The 19986-nt window shown below is 48.9% G+C and overlaps 1 protein-coding gene across 44 annotated transcripts in view; it reads left to right on the top strand.

The window, feature by feature from the left end:
• The window catches only part of MACF1 (microtubule actin crosslinking factor 1), a 407864-nt gene that overhangs the window by 320262 nt on the left and 67616 nt on the right, over positions 1-19986 (top strand). For 2 of the 44 annotated variants that reach the window (XM_070078721.2, XM_089300960.1), the window contains exon 1: positions 13828-18158. The exons of the other annotated variants lie outside the window; for them this stretch is intronic. In XM_070078721.2, coding sequence (XP_069934822.2) covers positions 13836-18158 — 4323 coding nt within the window. In that variant the 5' untranslated portion in view covers positions 13828-13835. Of the gene's footprint in view, positions 1-13827; positions 18159-19986 lie in introns of those variants that run through there. 44 annotated transcript variants of the gene reach the window in all.

Raw genomic sequence — 19986 nt, 5'->3', positions numbered from 1 at the left:
TACTGTGAAAATACAAGAAAGTCCTCTAAACCCCTTCATCTGTTTTATTTGTTTATTTTTTATTGGTGGGTGAGGGGTGTGGTTTTGGAGTTTTTGCCTCTTAGAATGCTTGCTTAGGCATCCCGAAGAACACATGTGAAAACCATTGGAAGATAAGGCCCAGCATGAAACTAAAGACTGCCAATTTGTACAGGGACACTTACTCCCTTTCAAATGATTACAAAGGTGATATCAGCCCATCTGTGTTTTTTTCAGTCAGTACACTTGCCTGAGAGTGAGTCACTAGAGGATAAAGTAAATGAGGTCAGCATTATCTACCTGCCCTTGGAGAAAAGGGAAATCAAACCTGGTATGACCTGTCACCTTAGTTTTAGGTATCACTAGCTTTACAACAGCCAAGATGGATGAATAGGAGCCCTCTATACCCAAAACTCCCTCCCCTGTGCTGACCCTTGAACTGTCTTGGTTCTTTTCTTTCTTCCTTAAACAAGGCTGCTCCAATAAGAATGAGGTTCCAAGGAAGTAAAGAGAATAGCCTAAAACAGGATTTCTCAATTTCAGCACTGCTGACGTTTTGGGCTGGATAATTCTTTGTTGTGGGGCACTGTCCTTTGTATTGTCGGGTGTTTAGCAGTGCCTCTGATCTATCAACGCTAGACGTACTGGTAACTTCTCAGTTGTGACCATCAAAAATGTCTCCAGACATTGCCAAATATCCCCTTGTAGCAGAATCACCCTGGGTTGAGAACCACTACCCTAGAAGAAAATTGCCGTCTGTATGTGGGAAAGTTAGGGCTCAACTGGAATAGATTTGTTTGATTAAATATTTATATGGCAGGTGGTCTTTTGATAATCTGATTATGGCTGTATATAGTAGCAAAAACCCCTCTAAGTCAGCCTTCCTTTAGGGTAAGCCCTGGATTCTTTGTTTTTGCTGGTGCTGATCTGTGTCTGGCATAAAATCTCCTAACCACTTTGCCTGGCATCTGGGAATTTGCGTACAGTTGTTGATGCAGGTGTTGGTTGATGATGCATTTCTAAAGAGAAGAGGAACTTCCTTTGTGGGAATTCTTGAGGGAGCTTCTTTGTTCTGTGTCTTTTTTTTTTTTTTTTTTTTTTTTTTTTTTTTTTTTTTACAGGCAGAGTGGACAGTGAGAGAGAGAGACAGAGAGAGAAAGGTCTTCCTTTGCCGTTGGATCACCCTCCAATGGCCGCCGCTGCAGCCGGCGCACCGTGCTGATCTGATGGCAGGAGCCAGGATCCAGGTGCTTTTCCTGGTCTCCCATGGGGTGCAGGGTGCAAGCACCTGGACCATCCTCCACTGCACTCCCTGGCCATAGCAGAGAGCTGGCCTGGAAGAGGGGCAACCGGGACAGAATCCGGCGCCCTAACCGGGACTAGAACCCGGTGTGCCGGCGCCGCAAGGTGGAGGATTAGCCTATTGAGCCACGGCGCCGGCCTGTTCTGTGTCTTTAAGGGGAGACTACAGTCTGTCAGTTGTTCTCCAGCCAACCCGGAGTTTGGCCACTGATATTTATAACCCTTGTGTGACCACCCTCCCATCTACCCCCTCAGAGAAGAATTCCAGTGCTCTGTAATAGTCCTGTCCACCCACACCAAACCAACTGGATGGAGAGAAGGTGAAGGAGCCTTCAAGGCTATTAAGTTTGCTTCATATTGCAACTTTTCCAGCTGCATGCTGAAGTATTGCCAGTTAGTGTTTTCAGTATCAGCATCAGAAGTAAAAATCCCAAGCTTGCAACCATTACATCACCTTAAAGGAGCCCTATGCCTCACTGTAAAAAAGGTAGTAAAATCAAATAGAAAGTTGTCAAAGTGTTGGTAGTTTTCACAAAAATCTGTCTGAGACTTTGGTAGCAAGGAGAGATTTTAAAAGCAGTAAACAAATACAGTGTCAGCTAAAGAAAAGGAAAGAGCAGTTTTAGTTTTGTGAAATTCTTCACATACAATATCAGCATGTAGCACTCACAACTAAGATTCAGCATACAATTTTGCACAAGAAGGGAAAAAAATCTGTTTCTGGAAAAACTAGGACGTACCCTATGTAGAAGTTGTATTTACTGTTGTATTTCTAACTAGTGGACCTGGTTAAGATAAACACAGACTTGCAGAACAGGACTGTTTCTCACTGTGTCTAAAAGTGAATGATCGGTGGCCTCAGCCTAGCCTGGCCCTGGAACTTGAAAAATAGACCCTGGGCTCTTTCTAGCTGGCTGGCACAAGAGCAGGGAGCCTCTGGAAAGCGTGATAAGTTGCTTTCAAGGGGCCTTTTTTGTTAGAGTCAGTTGATTTAACCAGGAATAAAATGAGTCCCATGGGGAGTCATGTCAGGTCAGGGGACCAAAGCATCACTACACCAAAGGGCTGCCTCCTGCCAATGAATTCTTCCTAAGTCACAGCTGTCCCAGTTGGAAGAACCTAGCTATGGGGAGAATGTGCTCCCTCCCCACCTTCGTTAATATTTTGCCACCACTTAATGCTTTTCAAATAGGAGTTTCTGGTATTGGCTGTGCAGGATGAATGGAGTACATGTATTCCCTAGGCCTTCACAACCTATTTTCCTGCCACCAGTGCTGTTATTTGAAATATGGATCTTTGAGAACTTTAGGCCAACAAGGCATAAAAAAACAAGGGTGCTCCAAAAAGTTCATGGAAAAATTAAAATTATAAAAATGATGCATATTTCCCATGAAATGAACTTCTCATAAGTGCTACCAGGTAATGGTCCATGTATCCCTTTGTGGGGATTAAAAAGAAACAGATTCATATTCCTTTTGCACCATTTTTACTTAGCATTTTGTCAGTCTTTGTGGTGGGCACTAGGTTAATAATGTAGTGTGGGAAACAGATACAAAGAATTGTGGTAGTAGTGGTGTAGCGATAGTAAGAGACCTGAGTCCAAATGGTCTGTAATCCAAAAACTCCTCTGTAAGTCAAGACATTTAAAATCTCAGTTTTCAGATGAGAAACCTGAGAATTGAGGAGGTTAAAATACCTTTTTCAAACCACATAATAAGTAAAACATTCAAGTTGGGGTTAGAAAAGGTGTTTGACACCAAAGCTCATGCTACACCAGTGGCTGTCAACCAGGGCAGTTTGCCTCTTAGGAGACATTTGACAATTTTTTATTGTCACAACTGTAGATGCTGCTATTGGCTTATAGTGGATGCTGCTAAACATCAGAGAACACACAGGACAACCCCTTACAATGAGAGAATTTTTCAGCCTACTTCTTGAAAAATAGGTTTCATTTTTGCTTTCTTCAGATTCCATGACAAGTGAGAGTTAACTGGTGCAGTAATTCTACTGCCTAGAGAAGTTCCTGGGGTTTTCTTTTCCTTTTTTCAAAAATAGTTAAGAAATAGTGTTGCTTTCCAGATTGACTGTTGTACAAAGTCAGGATCTTGCTGAACTAATTTGAGTCAGTGTCTAAAGAATTCTCTCCATGCTTGACCAGTCCCCACCCAACCCTGCCACAGGCTCCTGCTGTGGAAATCAATCAGCTGTGTATCTCAAGCTGCTTCCTGTGTGGTGTGTTATGGAATGGCACCAGCCCCTGCACCAGCTGGGAGTACTGATCTCAGTGTGATTTTTATCAGACTCTGTCTCTTTTGAGCCTTGCTGTTTGGAACAAAGAATCCTCTGTTAAAAATGTAGAGCTAGTGTGATTGGATATCCGACGTGTATGCACATGGTTCCTATGGGGGGAAATAAAAAACATAAATTATCCTGTAATCTTCTAAAACTTGGGCCCCCAAGGTGGGTTTCCTGAAACTCAGTCTGTACTCACCCTTCTTTCTGTGAGTGCTTATTCTTTCCTTCAGTGAATACAGCATCTGATGGAACAAGTGATGGTGTCCTTCAGAACTGATCTGGTTCTGCCTCCAGGTTCTCCTTCTCCAGCCTTGGAAACTACATAGCTGATCCCCCACTATCTTTCCAGTCTTACTTCCTGTATAAACCAAGCTACCTACTCCAGACACTCCCTACACATTTTATCTATTTGATTTCTATTCATACCTGAAGTCATAACTCAAGTTCAATCTCTTTACAGGAGTTCCTGATCTCCCCAACTCACTGCCCTCCTAAATCACTTAATATGTGTAACGCATTTGGCCCTTAACACACACTGCTTAATTTTGGCATTTCCTGATTGTGTGCATTTGTCCCATCTCTCATCTCAATGAATCCATTTTTGTGTCTCTCAAAGCATTTAATATATTTGTATTTACGTAGTTGGAGACTAGTGAAAACTTGGATGAATTCTCTTTATTTCTCATAAACCTCATGAGCTCTAAGTTTCAAAATGCTGTCTTCTCTGCAGGGTAGAGGTGTATTCTGTGTGTCCTGAACAAATGCTAATCTTAGCCTGGTTTCCTCATTTCTCCATCTTTCCTCCATGTTCTCTTCCTTCTTTACTAGTTAACATATGTTAAGGGAACACGATTTCATTTGAGTATTAAGCCTAAGAAAGAAAATTGCTACTTCGCATGAACTTGAAGACAACCAGATTCTGAAATGGTCTCTGTGGTTGTCCATCACCTCAGGGTCACTGCCGTTTACTCAGGTAGTTGACAGTTAACAAGAGTCTTCACACTTCATTCAGCTTGACATGGTAAAAAAACTGACTATAAGTTCAAGTCAGAAATATCTAGCTTTGAATCCTGGCTCTATCATTTTACTAGCTGAGTAACCTTAAGGAAAATTACTTAGCTTTTCTGTCTCCTAGTTACTTTGACCATAAAATGTCAACAGTGGCAAATCATACTTTTAACATTTTTATGAGAATTAGAATTAAACAAAATGATATAGGTAAAACATGTAGATTATATTAGGTGCTAAGTATATGATACTATTCTTTTTTTAAGTTTTTATTTATTTATTTGAGAGGGGGAAGAGAGGAAAAAAAAGATATCTTTCATTCACTGGTTCACTCCCAAAATGCCTACTATAGTCAGGGTTGGACCAGGCCAAAACAAAGAGCCAGGAACTCCATCTGGGTCTCCCACATTGGTGGCAAAGACCCAAATACTTGAGTCATTATCTGCTGCCTCCCAGGGTGTGCATTCACAGGAAGTTGGATCAGACAGAGATGAGATTCAATCCCAGGCACTCCAATATGGGATGCAGGCATCCCAAGAGGCAACTTAACCCGCTGAGCCACAAAGCCCCCCTCCATAATATCCATTTTTAAAAATAAAATCTAGGCAGGTGCCACGGCTGTCCCAGTTGCCCCTCTTCCAGGCCAGCTCTCTGCTGTGGCCCGGGAGTGCAGTGGAGGATGGCCCAAGTCCTTGGGCCCTGCACCTGCATGGGAGACCAGGAGAGAAGCACCTGGCTCCTGGCTTCGGATCATCGCAGTGCGCTGGCCATTGGAGGGTGAACCAATGGTAAAGGAAGACCTTTCTCTCTGTCTCTCTCTCTCTCACTGTCCACTCTGTCTGTCAAAAAAATAAATAAAATAAAATCTATCCAGGCATACTAATTAGAATATTATGAAATTTTTTCAGTAAGAATAGTGATCTCCCTTTTTGCCTGAGGGTGATCATTCTTTTTTTTTTTTTTTAAGATTTATTTATTTATTTGAAAGTTAGAGTTACACAGAGAGAGGAAGAAAGGCAGAGAGAGAGAGTGGTCTTCCATCCACACTGGTTCACTCCCCAACTGGCTGCAACAGCCGGAGCTACACCTATCCGAAGGCAGGAGCCAGGAGCTTCCTTGGGATCTCCCACATGGGTGCAGGGGCCCAAGGACTTGGGCCATCTTCTACTGCTTTCCCAGGCCATAGCAGAGAGCTAGATCAGAAGTGGAGCTACCAGGACTTGAACCGGCACCCACACGGGATGCCAGCACTGCAGGCGGCTGCTTTACCCACTCCACCACAGCGCTAGCCCCTAACACAGCTTTAAATATACTTTATGTATACATGCATACATATACCAAAGCCCCTAGCTAGCAAATTTTTCTAAGACCATTTTGGTCTTGGCATATGTGCTCTACACATCAATATTATTTTCAAATCATTAACCAGAATTAACTGGAAGCCATTACCAGCTCAGTGACTTCCCCAGCCACTCAGTTATCCATCAGATAAGCTTTAACAATCTCAGAGTTCTTAGCCTAATTAGCTTTTATCATAGACCATGTTGTCTTCCTCTGTTGCTGTATAGTGGCACCCACCAAGTCAGCATCTTTAGGAAAGATACCTCTTATTATTAATCTGTCTTTAATTAGAAACTTGAGGTCTGAGGGAGAAAAAGATCAGCTTAGTTTCAGAGGAAAACAGCTTAAAAACACAGATACAATTCATCTCTCTGCTAATCTCACACCAGATTGAGATGTTTTACAGAAAGCCTTAAATTCTTTAGTTTTGGCAAATATACGTATGTTTCTAAACATATGTATAATAAATGGTCATGAGTTCATACGAGTCGAAGAAAAGAATCGAAGACTTTGAACTTACCAGCTTTAATTCATTGTATCCATTCAAGTGAACCTTTTTTTTTTTTATTTTTTTTATTTTGACAGGCAGAGTGGACAGTGAGAGAGAGAGACAGAGAGAAAGGTCTTCCTTTGCCGTTGGTTCACCCTCCAATGGCCGCCGCGGCCAGCGCGCTGCGGCCGGCGCACCGCGCTGATCCGATGGCAGGAGCCAGGAGCCAGGTGCTTTTCCTGGTCTCCCATGGGGTGCAGGGCCCAAGCACCTGGGCCATCCTCCACTGCACTCCCTGGCCACAGCAGAGGGCTGGCCTGGAAGAGGGGCAACCGGGACAGAATCCGGCACCCCGACCGGGACTAGAACCCGGTGTGCCGGCGCCGCTAGGCGGAGGATTAGCCTAGTGAGCCGCGGCGCCAGCCATCCATTCAAGTGAACCATTTAATGTCACTGTCATCTTGTAATGCATTCCCAAAACATGAGGTTGCAGGGTTTCAAACCAGGCACTCCCATGTGGGATGTGGGCATCCCAAGTTGCAACTTATCACCTGCACCAAACATCTATGCCCCTGTTGTTGTTTAATGGAACTGTTACTATGCCCTCAGTAACCCAAGAATAATATTGTAATGTTATCTTTTTTTTAAAAAGATTTATTTATTTATTTAAAAGTCAGAGTTATACAGAGAGAGGAGAGGCAGAGAGAGAGAGAGAGGGAGGAGGGGAGAGAGAGAGGTCTTCCATCCAATGGTTCACTCCCCAGTTGGCTGCAACAGCTGGATCTGTGCTGATTAGGAGCCAGGAGCTTCTTCCAGGTCTCCCACACAGGTGCAGGGGCCCAAGGACTTGGGCCATCTTCCACTGCTATCCCAGGCCATAGCAGAGAGCTGGATCGGAAGTGGAGCAGCCAGTACTAGAACCGGCACCCATATGGGATGCTGGCACTTCAGGCCAGAGCGTTAACCCGCTGCACCACAGTGCCGGCCGCATAATGTTATCTTTCATTTATTTTTCCCTGTAACTTCTATCTTCTATCTGGTCAGTTGTAAAATCCAGATATTGTGTTTCTGTGATTTCTTTTGCAACCCCTTGCCCCATTTTCACTAGCTGTGATATTTTAGACAAGTAATTTTAGTACCCCAAGCTTCATATATAAAGATTTAGTGTCCTTCTTTTTAAAAAAGATTTATTTACTTGAAAAGCAGAATGATGAAGCTATGGTGGCAGCGGGGGGGCGGCAGTCTTCCATCCAGTAGTTCACTCCCCAAATGGCCACAATAGCCTGTACTGGGCCAGGTCAAAGCCAGGAACTCTATCTGGATCTCCCACATGGGTGGCAGGGGCCCAAGCAGTTGGACTATTATTCACTACCTTCCCAAGCACATTAGCAGGAAGCTAGATCAGAAGCAGACCAGGCCGGCGCTGCGGCTCAATAGGCTAATCCTCTGCCTAGCGGCACCGGCACCCCAGGTTCTAGTCCCGGTTGGTGCGCCGGATTCTGTCCTGGTTGCCCCTCTTCCAGGCCAGCTCTTTGCTGTGGCCTGGAAGTGCAGTGGAGGATGGCCCAAGTCCTTGGGCCCTGCACCTGCATGGGAGACCAGGAGAAGCACCTGGCTCCTGCCATAGGATCAGCGCAGTGCGCCGGCCGCAGCAGCCATTGGAGGGTGAACCAACGGTAAAGGAAGACCTTTCTCTCTCTCTCACTGTCCACTCTGCCTGTCAAAAAAAATAAATTAAAAAAAAAAAAAGAAGAAGAAGCAGCAGACCAGCCAGGATCTGAACTGGCACTCTGATATCAAATGCTGACATTGCAAGCGATTGTCTAACCTGCTCCACTACAACGCTGACCCCAGGATTCGGGTTTTTTCAATGAGCTAAATGGCAGTGAATGAGCACCCTGTCTCAAATTCTTAGGAAACCTTCTTCCTATTATTCAATAACTCATACTGCAACCACCACCTCCTGAAAGTTTCAGTTAACTAAATCTTGATGTAATAAAGGTTTTCTGTATAAAGCATAAATTCCAAGGGCTGGCGCTGTGGCGCAGTGGGTTAAGCTACAGCATGCAGTGCCAGCATCCCATTTGGGAGCCAGTCCATGTCCCGGCTGTTCCACTTCTGATCCAGTTCCCTGCTAATGCCCCTGGAAAAGCAGCAGAAGCTGACCCAAATTCCTTTGCCCCTGCCAGTCATGTGGGAGACCTGGAAAAAGCTGTTGGTTCCTAACTTCAGCCTGGCTCAGCAACCAGCAGATGGAAGATATCTCTGTCTCTCCCCTCCCCCAATTCTACCTTTCAAATAAATAACTCTTAAAAAAAAATTCCTTGGGTTGGCATTCAAAGGCCTTGGTGAACTGACCTTGAGCTACTTAACCATTTTTCCACTTCATGCACCTTGTACCTAAACCTCGCTGAATTAGAATTTGCTTCTTCAGGGTCCCATGCTTTCCTGACTCTAGCACTTCACTTAGAAATATTTGTCTTCAACATTTCTATATGTCCAAATCCTAATGAGTAAATACACTTCCCTTCTTCTATTAAACTTTCCCTTAGTCCCCCTGCCTGCCTTCCTGCCACCTTTGTCAGGTCTTTTCTAACTTTCAAAGCCCTGTGGTTTTGTCATCACCACTCTTTTTTGACCATTAGTATAAAAGAGGCATTAATACACTGTGTCTTTTCAGAAAGTCAACAAACAGGAAAGGGCTCCCAAGGGTCATGAGAGTTCCTGCAGAGTGTGTGTAGAGTTTTCTCATGGGTAAAGCAATAGATGAGCACACTCAAACCCTTCCCATTTAAAACTCCCCATCATGCTGTTACTTTATGAGCCACTTTGTAGCCGTTTTTATAATAAAGCAGCAGAGGATGGAAGTAGCTGACAGCATAACAGGTACAGACTAATACTGTGGGGTTTCCACTTGCCACTAAATAATGCTTGTAAAGTTGAGGCCCAACGATGAAAGGTATTTTGTAGATTCAAAATGAGCAAGACCCAACCAGCCCTCCATATCTCTTTCTATTCAGATTAATCCTCCGAGAGCAAACCTTCTTAAAGGTGGATGAAAAGATGTAGAATCTATGGAGGTGTGGATGTGAGGTCTCCACACTGTCTCAGCGGACTGGCAGGATAGGTCTGGAGCAGACCAAGGCAAGGTGCCAGGTCTGGAACTTGGAAAGGGCATTGTGTGAGGGTGTGAGGAGGCTCCACCCGGCTGCTTTTAATTAGGAGGACTGCAGGGAGGAGCTGGAAGGGTCAGGACTCTTCATTCTCCTGAATTCACTGAAGGAAAAACTGACACCAAAGTCTCATCTTAGGGGTTTCAAAATGAGTAGAGAATTCTTTGAGCTCTGTAATCAACTAACTGGAAACTAATTTGAAATTTGGCTTCAGTGCCTGTATTTGTGGTTTCAGGGGTGGAGGAAGCATGCAAAGAGCTTGTCTGGGAGCTCCCTGTATTTCTCTTTTAAGAAGTTTGCACACAGCTTGTGAAATGAGCAGATGCTTTTTGTTGTTGTTGTTATAGCTATCAGGGCAACAAGAGCTGAAAGCTGTATCAGGTATTTATTTCAGTCTCTGAGATGGCTATTGGCAGAGTTCCACATACCAAAACCAGGGAGAAATTCATGAACAGATAAAAAGACATGGAGGAAAGAGAACCTATGCTTCCTCTGATTCCTTTCTGAACACATGCTGATGACATAAAAAAAAAAAGAGTTAAAGCACTTAAACATTCTTTGGCTTTGTGGGTTTTTTTTTGGGGGGGGAGGGTAGGGACTAGTAGACCATATGTAATCTTTTCTATTGGTTGTGTTTAAACTTTTGAGGGTTTCTCTGAAATATTTTCTTCACCTTAATTAGAGAGAATGACTAAACCTGATAAGTAATTTGGATCAGAACTCCACAGTTTGTGGAAAGCTCCATTTATTTCTATGGTGCTTTGAAGGGAGGTAGGGGGAGTCCAATAGTGTAAACAGGTGTAGGGAGGGATTAATTAAGACTGAATTGATTGGCACCTGACTTGGTGAGGAAACAGGAAAGGAATTTCTGGCTGTGAAGTTTGTGATTCCACTTCAAGATCGTTCTTTTTTACAGAATAACCACCCACCCTTAGTCCACAGCCTGAATTCCTCAGATTCTTCCAACCAGAGGAGCTGTGGCATGCTAAACGGTCTGTTATGATATCTGAACACTTAAGTGAATGTATTTGGCCAGGGACATTTGCTGGTGAAATTGATCATGCCTCCCCTGGGTTTTTCCAGTTCTTCTGAATAATTGAAGAAAACTAAAACCTGTATTCTCCGAACTGTCAAGTATCCTTAGGATCACAATGTGTCAGAATTAAAAGGAACTTTAAAACTCATCCTGAACAAGCTGTAGAGGATTCGTAAATCTGTGTCCCTAAATCTCTGCCATGAAATTTCTGCTTACACTTTCAGAGTCAGGGGAGTCACCCCTTCAAGGGGGTACCCTGTTCTTTGAGCAGCTGTGAGAATGCTCTCTGTTGGTTTGAAAACTGCCCTTGGATCTTAGTGTGCCAGCTTAAGGAGACATCCAGAACAGATTTCCTTCCTCCCACGTCCCAGCCCTTCAGAAAATTCACATGGATTGCATCTCCTGGAACTTTCTCTAGGTCAAGCATTCTTGGTTCTTTCTACTTTTTGTTCCTCATAGGGCAAGGTTTCTAGTGCCTTGCAGTATAGGGCCAGAAGAGCACAGGAGTGTGCGGCAGCTAAAGAATTCTGAAACTGGACTGGCGGTGATCTAGGCTGCCTCCCCTCACCCCTCTTCCGGATGGGGGAGTCTTCTGTATGTGAGTGGGGAGACTTGATCGGCAGCCTCTTTCAGAGTAAGAAAAGAGGTACAGAACGTTTTGCCAGAGAAAGCTCTTTCAGCGGCTTCATTCTGATCACACCTCATGTTTGGCAGGGACCTCTCCGGCTCCCAGGGTTTCACTGCCACATCTCCGTACACCAATCTGCCTTCACTTCATGTTGGTGTGAATGATAAAACTAACTTTTCCCTAAGTTTTACTAGGTTGATCACATGGTTCAGCGGGATTCAGAGTCGTTAATACACTCCTTCTCCTTCATCAATCAGAGAATGACCATCACAAAGGGAGCACGGTTTGGCACCCTCGCAGCCACACACAGCTGCCTCTAGCGGACTGTTTCCGGGGTTGCGCTTTGTTTAAGTCACCAGGTGACCAGATGGCTTTTCCGCTACCTTAATAGCTTGTGTTTTGAGACTTGAAATACAGACCCAAGGAGGCTCAGGTTTCCTTGGCTGTGCGCAGCCGGAAGGAGCTCAGGTGTTTGGGCGCGGGGTGCCGCGGCGGGCATCCCCGCCGACCCCTTCACTCCACCTTCCCCCTCACCCCCGAACACCACTCATGTTTGTGGTCCGAGAAATCCCGCAGGGAGAATGGACCAAAGCCGGCTGTGGGGAGAGAGAAGGAATGTGCCTAGAGTTTATCCAATAACGGGGTCTCAGCGTGACCGAATTCCTTGGGACACCAGAGAAGCGCCGGGTGTGAGACTGGTAGTCTGCGGGCTGGCGGAAGGGGCGCGGAAAGGTGACATTGCAGAGGCGAGGGCAGCCTTTGGCGGCAGGGCTGGATCCCAGGGCGCTACGGGCGGCCCACGCTGCCAGCACGACCCTGACGGCAGATGGGGCCCCGAGGGGCCCTTGCCAGAGCCGGCTGGCTGCGGGGAGGCGGGGGCGCCGTTTCTGGGTTCGTTCGCCCTTGGGCTGGGCTGGGCTGGGCTGCGAGCCCGGTTGGCTGGACCCAGGCGGGGGCGGCGGGGCCCGGCCAGCAGCGGGAGGGGGCGGGGCCTCCCTTTGTCAGGGGATTTGCGCGGCGCGGCCGAGCCTCGCGCGGGTGCCGCTCCCCGCTCGGCTCTCGGGGGCGGGGCTCCTGCTCCGGCCCCGGGGCGCGGTGGGCGTGGGTTTCGGGAGCCGAGCGACTGGCGCCCAGGATCCCTCGTTCCGAAGCCCGCAGAAGCCCCTCCCTCGGCGCCTCGGCCTCCAATCCTCTCTGCCGCCCCCTCCCTCGCGGGGGTCGCTCCTCCACGCGGCCCCGCCCCGCCCTCCTCCCCTTGGCTCTGCGCGCAGCGCGCTCCCGGCCAGGGGGGCTGCCCGGGCGGGGCGGCGCGGCGCGGCGGCGGCGGCAGCGGCGGCGGCGGCGCGGGAAGGGGGAGGAGAGCCGCCGCCAGCCGTGCACTTCCCGCGAGCGGCGAGCGGACGAGCGAGGAGGGCGCCCCCCGCCCGGCCGGAGCGGAGCCTTTTGTTCCCAGCCAGAAGTTTGCATGCCGGAACCGTGACAGCTGCGGGCGGGGAGGACGGCGGGCCGCGGGGTCGGCGGCACAGCGGAGAATAGAGGCTGCTGCTTGTCATGCAGCCCACGGCGCGGCGACCGCGGGCCGGGGACTGGCGGCGGCGGGGGCGGCGGCGCCAACGGCAGAGGGACGCGGCTGCCGGAGGGACAAACTAACTTCCTGAGCGCGGGACCTGAGGCCGTCGCGGCCGGGAGCCACCTGCCAGCCTGCGGTGAGGCGAGCCTGGCCCGACGGGGCGCGCGACGGGGCGCGGGGGCGCGGGCGGTGTTAAGCGAGCCCCTCCGACCGACTCTCGCCGCCCCTGCAGCCCGCCCGCCTGCCTTCCGGAAGGCCCGGCGCGGGCTCCACTCGCCGTGTTTTGCGGCCACAGCGCGGGGTTGGCCTGGGAGCCACAACAATGCCATGATGTTTTGGAGACAGGAAGCCCCAAGCTGGCCCCGAATGAAGGACTTCCTGTGTTTAAAGTTGCAGGAATATCCGCCGACCAGCCCAGTTCAAATGCAAACATCCCAACTGGGGAGGACGAATGGCTAATTCAGACCAGCTGGACTCTCCTGGGCTGGGACTGAAGAGAAAATGAAAGGAATTCTTAGGAGCTTGGGCCATACTTGAAGACTAGAGAGGCTGTGCCATTGTTATTAAAGGACACACTCAGCTTTGATGAGAAGTGAGTGGAACTTAGGTATTGAATAAGACGCGTCAATATCAATGATTTTTGCTGACTGCAAAAGAGCAGTGCTCTCTAAAATAATTAAAAAAAAAAAAACAGAAGCCATACAAAGAATTATTTTGTTTTCTGATTAAATTATGCCATTTATCTGTCTGTGACTTTGAGGCTGCTGGCTGGTGAGGAAAAAGCTGTTGCTCTCAGAGCTTCTCCCAGAATGGTTTCTAAGTGGGGCTTCCAGGCCTTTCTGAAAGACGGATGCACTTGGTGGTGTGGAGTATGAACATGTAAAAGGACTTTCGTAGAATGCATTTTGGGGGAACCTGTGAAAAAACTTTTCAGAGATTAATGGTTCATCTTAATTAAAAAAAAAAAAAAAAGTATGGGTAAGCCACTTAGCAGGCCAGACTGTTTAAGACGGAACCCCACCTGCCTGGGGAAGGGAGAGGAGGAAGATGGCTATATAGAAGATTGTTACGTTCCACAGCGATCTATCTATGACACAATGAGGATAAATGAGCAAATTGACCAGGGGTCAAAGCTTAATCAGACTTCAAAAAGCACCATGGAAAAGATGGAAGGAAGTACTCTCTCCAGCAATGGTACATTAGGAGCAGCATCTAATGTTTTTGAACCTAGAGCACCAGAAGGCAAAAAGCTGGATGAGAGAATAATATTTGATGCATTAAAGCTAAGTAGTGATGTGCAGAAGTCAGCACCTGTGCCACCCAGGAGGCGGCCAAATGCAGAGCGCAAAGACAATGTTAACAGGAGGTCGTGGAAGTCCTTCATGCCACCCAACTTCCCAGAATTTGCAGAAAGGATGGAAGCTTCTCTCAGTGAGGTTTCAGAAGCTGGTGCTTCAAATCCCTCCTTGCAAGAGAAGAAGGAATCCAGGTCTGCAGTAACAGAAAGTTCTGGTCATTTGGACCAGAGGGAGCCTCAGTCAGAGGCAGTAACTCTGGAACATGTGTCCAAGTCCATAGGTATTTCAGAAGGGCAAGCTGTGAAAATCTTAACTGGAGACTGCCAGGACTTGAGATTTCAGCAGCACAGCGAGAGCTCTCCCTACGAATTCCAGCCTGTGGAATCAGAAGCTATAGCAGCAAGTGCTAACACAGATGTTGTGCAGGAACACAGATTCTCAAGTGCAACCTGGCCCAGGGCCATGAAAAGTTCTGCTAAGGGAGGCTTCAGTGAGAAGCAGCACCCCCTTGGGGAAGTAGCCTGCACTGTGGAAATGCCGCCTCTCTCCCCTTGCCTGAGTGAAGAAGTCTTGGATCCAGAATTGAATATTCTTGTAACCCCCACCCTGAGAGAGAAAACAGAGTCTGAGCTAAAGTTTGAGGAGGATGAGCGATGGATCATGATGGAGGCTGAGGAGGAGTGGGAGGAAGAGAAACTGTCAGAGAGAGGAAAGATTTCTCTAATGGCAGAGGAGAACAGCCTGGCAGATACTGTTGAGGAAAAGGAACAGGCAAACCCAATAGCAGTGGTGGAGGATGGAGCTGATTGCATAGTTGCTGTCTTGGGGACTCTTGACGACCTAGCTCTTGATCAGGTTTCTTGCTCTGATAACCCACGGCCAGCTCAGGACCCGCTGGCTACTGTTCCCAAGGATACACCCCTAGACGGCAGTTGTGTTCTTACAGGTGAGATGCAAAACAGAACCGCTCAGGAGCTCGAGGGTCTTGTTTCAGATTTAGAGTGTGCTGTTGGTCCTGTTGATGCAGAGCAGCTCTCTGACACAGATTCAGTGCAGATGTTTCTTGAACTTGAAAAGGAGTGTTTATGTGAAGAAGGCGTGACTCCTCTAGTTGAGCGGCAGAGTCAAGCCTCTTCCGAAGGGCTGGCCCCATCCCAGGATGCAGAAAATTCACTTGTAATTAGTCATTTTCCAGGGGCACCCTTAGAAAAGGGACAGCATGTAAGCCTTTTAAATGTAAGCATAAAAGACTACGATATTGGATTGGATTGTGAATATTTTAATGCCCTGGATTCTTCTCAGGTGCCTAATGCTGTGGAACTTACTGCCTACCCTGATATCATTAGGGACACTTCCAGTGTTAGCAAGGAGGAGTGTGAAAAAGTGCCTTTTAGCCCCGAGACTGCAGGGGAATTTGAGTCTGGTAACCCAGCAGATCTGGAGTCACTAGCAATGCTGGGCTTGGGAGAATTGCCGAACTCTGATCACAGGGCTTCTCATGCAGATTTATCAGGCTTTATTGCTTCTGAGCTGGCCAAAGAAAATGGCAATATGTCCCTGGTAGACTGCAGTCAGACTGAGGGGAATGCAAAGACATACGTGGAGAGCTCCCCCCTCAGTTGTGCTTTTAACGATGAACTAACAGATGTTACCTCAGGACCTGAAGCAGAGGTGGTGTTGGATAATTCACATTTACTAACAGATGAGATGCATTTGGAAAGTGAAAAAGGAGCTCTTAATCCAGAAAGTAACAGTCTGATATCCTTGGGAAATGTGGACCCTTGCGAGTTGTCTATGGAGAAGGTTTTTGATGAGGCAAAGGAGCTGGATTGTCAAGCCAAACTTTTGGAGGGTGGAGTCCCAACACATTTTCATGGAGATTTCCCAGAGCAGGTCTTGGAGAACCTCCAGAGGAAGTCCCTAGAGGCAGACATTCAGAGTCTGCACCTGCTGGTGAAAGAACCGAGACAGAGAGATGGAGTAGAAACTGTGAATGATGGAAAGCCCGAGCAGAGTGTGGCATCAGAGGGAGGGGCGACGGAAACGAGAGACTCAGAGTCACTCCCAAGTGTCTTTCCAGAGGAACAAGCTACCAAGTCCACTAATACTCAGTCTGTTTTGGAGGAAAGGATAGCCATCCTACAGAGGCTTGCCACAGTTCCTACAGTGCCCACCCCAGCGGAGAATGTCCCGGTTGCTGTGGTGTCTGCACCACAGGAAACTGCTGTGGCCGCTGCTATAGTGCCCTTCCCAGAGGAAGACATCCTAGTTGCTTCAGTGCCCGCCATAGTGGCGCACGTCCCAGCTGCTTCAGTGGTTGCCATAGAAGAGAATGTCACACTTGCTGCAGTGTCTTCCCCAGAGGGGACTGTTCCAGCTGCTGCAGTGCCCAGCACAGAGGAGGGCACCCCAGAAAAGCCCATCACGCCAGCTGCTTCAGTGCCTACCCCCGAGGAGCCTGCCGCCCCGGCTGCAGCAGTGCCCACCCCCGAGGAGCCTGCCACCCCGGCTGCAGCAGTGCCCACCCCCGAGGAGCCTGCCGCCCCGGCTGCAGCAGTGCCCACCCCCGAGGAGCCTGCCGCCCCGGCTGCAGCAGTGCCCACCCCCGAGGAGCCTGCCGCCCCGGCTGCAGCAGTGCCCACCCCCGAGGACCCTGCCGCCCCGGCTGCAGCAGAGTCCACCCCCGAGGAGCCTGCCGCCCCGGCTGCAGCAGTGCCCACCCCAGAGGGGCCTGCCGCCCTGGCTGCAGCAGTGCCCACCCCCGAGGGGCCTGCCGCCCCGGCTGCAGCAGTGCCCACCCCCGAGGGGCCTGCCGCACCGGCTGCTGCAATGCCCACCCCCGAGGACCCTGTCGCCCCGGCTGCAGCAGAGTCCACCCCCGAGGAGCCTGCCACCCCGGCTGCAGCAGTGCCCACCCCCGAGGAGCCTGCCGCCCCGGCTGCAGCAGTGCCCACCCCCGAGGGGCCTGCCGCACCGGCTGCTGCAGTGCCCACCCCCGAGGACCCTGCCGCCCCGGCTGCAGCAGAGTCCACCCCCGAGGAGCCTGCCGCCCCGGCTGCTGCAGTGCCCACCCCCGAGGAGCCTGCCGCCCCGGCTGCAGCAGTGCCCACCCCTGAGGAGCCTGCCGCCCCGGCTGCAGCAGTGCCCACCCCCGAGGAGCCTGCCGCTCCAGCTGCTGCAGTGCCCACCCCCGAGGACCCTGTCGCCCCGGCTGCTGCAGTGCCCACCCCTAAGGAGCTTGCCGCTCCAGCTGCTGCAGCAGTGCCCATCCTCGAGGAGCCTGCCGCCCCGGCTGCAGCAGTGCCCATCCCGGAGGAGCCTGCTGCCCCAGCTGCAGCAGTGCCCATCCTGGAGGAGCCTGCCGCCCCGGCTGCAGCAGTGCCCACCCCCGAGGACCCTGTCGCCCCAGCTGCAGCAGAGTCCACCCCAGAGGAGCCTGCCGCCCCGGCTGTAGCAGTGCCCACCCCCGAGGACCCTGTCGCCCCAGCTGCAGCAGAGTCCACCCCAGAGGAGCCTGCCGCCCCGGCTGTAGCAGTGCCCACCCCCGAGGAGCCTGCCGCCCTGGCTGCTGCAGCAGAGTCCGCCCCCGAGGAGCCTGCTGCCCCGGCTGCTGCAGCAGAGTCCACCCCAGAAGAGTCTGCCACCCCAGCTGCCCCAGTTCCTTCAGTGCCCACCCCGGAGGAGCCTGCCTCCCTAGCTGCTACCGTGCCCACCCCAGAAGGGCCTGCTGCCCCAGCCGTTGCAGTACCCACCCCAGGGGGCCCTGCTTCCCCAGTTGCTGCAGTGCCTGCTAAGGAGGACAATTTCCCCCCTGGCATCCCTTTTCTGGGAGATACTGCCCATACTGAATCAGTGCCTATCTTGGAAGAAGGAACTCCTGTTCTAGAGTGGATCAAGGAGGACCTTAATGCTTCAGCATTTGGATTAAAAGAGGTGACTGGCACAGTGCTACATGGGAAAGCGCCTCTGGCTACAACTGATGGATTAAATTCAAATGAGGTAATTGTTGCTCCTTTTGTTGCCTGGAAGGGTCCAGAGAGTAAAGTGAGATTTTCAAGTTCTCTGACTTGGTGTTGATGAGAAATGGCACAGACAGTGTTTTATTCTTTCTGATCCCTCTGGACATATAGTTTCTGGTCCTCATTGAATTAATGGGGAAAATATATCTTTATTATTTTTAATTCAGGTAAGCCAAGTTCAAAGGGAAAATGGATGTCAGTTTGCCTTTTTTTTTTTTTAAGGATAATTAGCATGAAAGAGTGATTTGCTTTTGAAATATACAGTACTTTGTTTTTTACTCAATCAAGAGATTGTTTATTGATCTGTGATGTCAGTAGTTAGGTAGAAGCCAAAGAGTGAGCTTTGCTGTGAGAACTGGAGTACTTGTGAGTTGCTGTGGGAAGGTTAGATATCCCTGTGAAGATTGTGAGAATAATATAACATTTGGAGTACCAAGCATACAAGATTTCCATCACTGGCCCTTTCTCTCCTTTGCTTTCAAATAGATTCGTTAGTTGAATTCACCAAAGCCGATTGGGTGAAACCAGTATAGAGATGTTTCAGTAACAGTATCTTAATACAAATGTGTATTCTTAAAACCAGAGACATCATAATGTTTATAAACAATAAAGTAGAGGTCTCTTAGTCATTTTGTCAAATTGCCTCTGAGTCTTTAAGGAAGTCATTTTCCTTTCCTGGACCCCTGGTTTCTTAACATACGAAACGAGAGAATTGGGCTAAATATCCTCCTGGGTCTCTTCCAGCTCTGTGTTTCTTGATACTGGAGAACAAAATGTGTTAGGAAATAGTTGAGAACAGTGTTCCACATCCTTGAGCCCTCTTGGACAAAGGAATTTGGAATCAGTAGCTTTCTGTAGTTAATTGTCCTGGGGTCATTTGCTCAGTGTTAAGGAGTAAAGTTAGAGGTTTAACCTAATTCAATGAGTGAGGAGGCTGTCTTGATTGGACTCCATCCCTAGTATCCAAATCAGTGCCTTCTTCATAGTATGCATTCACTACTGAATGAGTGAATAGCAATCTCCTGGAATACTGATGGATGCTACATGGAAGATGAGGTCTCTCATACATCCCATTGAGAGCCTTTCACGCCAGCCTTAGTCTGCTAACCCATTAAACAAACATGCAGCTCCCAGCCACAAAATCACATTGATTGTATCCTCTAGGCTGTTGTTTAGCTGAGTGGTGGTTGTGTCACCTTGGGCTTTGACAATTATTTTGTATCACAGTCTCCCATCGAATTAGGATCTGTCACCTTTCAGACTGATGGATTTTGATTTGATTTTCTAAGTTGTATTGAATTTGGTATTGACGTCAAGATCCCAGTAACCTGTCTGAAGATAGACATTAGGTCAATGACAGTAAATTTCTTATGCTAGCATTCTTGATAAGACAGTATTTCTGGTATAAAGCCTGTTGCAGCAATCAATGAAATGTAAGGATGAAATTTATCAGGAGCCAGTCACATCTGCGTAAGGGGTGGAGGGTTCCAGAGAAACTGGTTTTTATTTTTTTTATTTGACAGGTAGAGATATAGATAGAGAGACGGAGAGAAAGGTCTTCCTTCTGTTGGTTCACCCCACAAATGGCCACTACAGCTGGTGCGCTGTGCCAATCTGAAGCTAGGAGCCAGGTGCTTCTTCCTGGTCTCCCACGCGGGTGCAGGGGTCCAAGCACTTGGGCCATCCTCCACTGCCCTCCCGGGCCACAGCAGAGAGCTGGACTGGAAGAGGGGCAACCAGGACTAGAACCGGAGCCCATATGGGATGCTGGCGCCGCAGGTGGAGGATTAACCAAGTGAGCCACGGTG

This window comes from Oryctolagus cuniculus, chromosome 7 (assembly GCF_051225735.1).
Source record: "Oryctolagus cuniculus isolate XC-2025 breed Fujian yellow rabbit chromosome 7, ASM5122573v1, whole genome shotgun sequence".
Classification (NCBI taxonomy): Eukaryota; Metazoa; Chordata; class Mammalia; order Lagomorpha; family Leporidae; genus Oryctolagus; species Oryctolagus cuniculus.
This window is presented reverse-complemented; position numbering and strand designations above follow the sequence as displayed.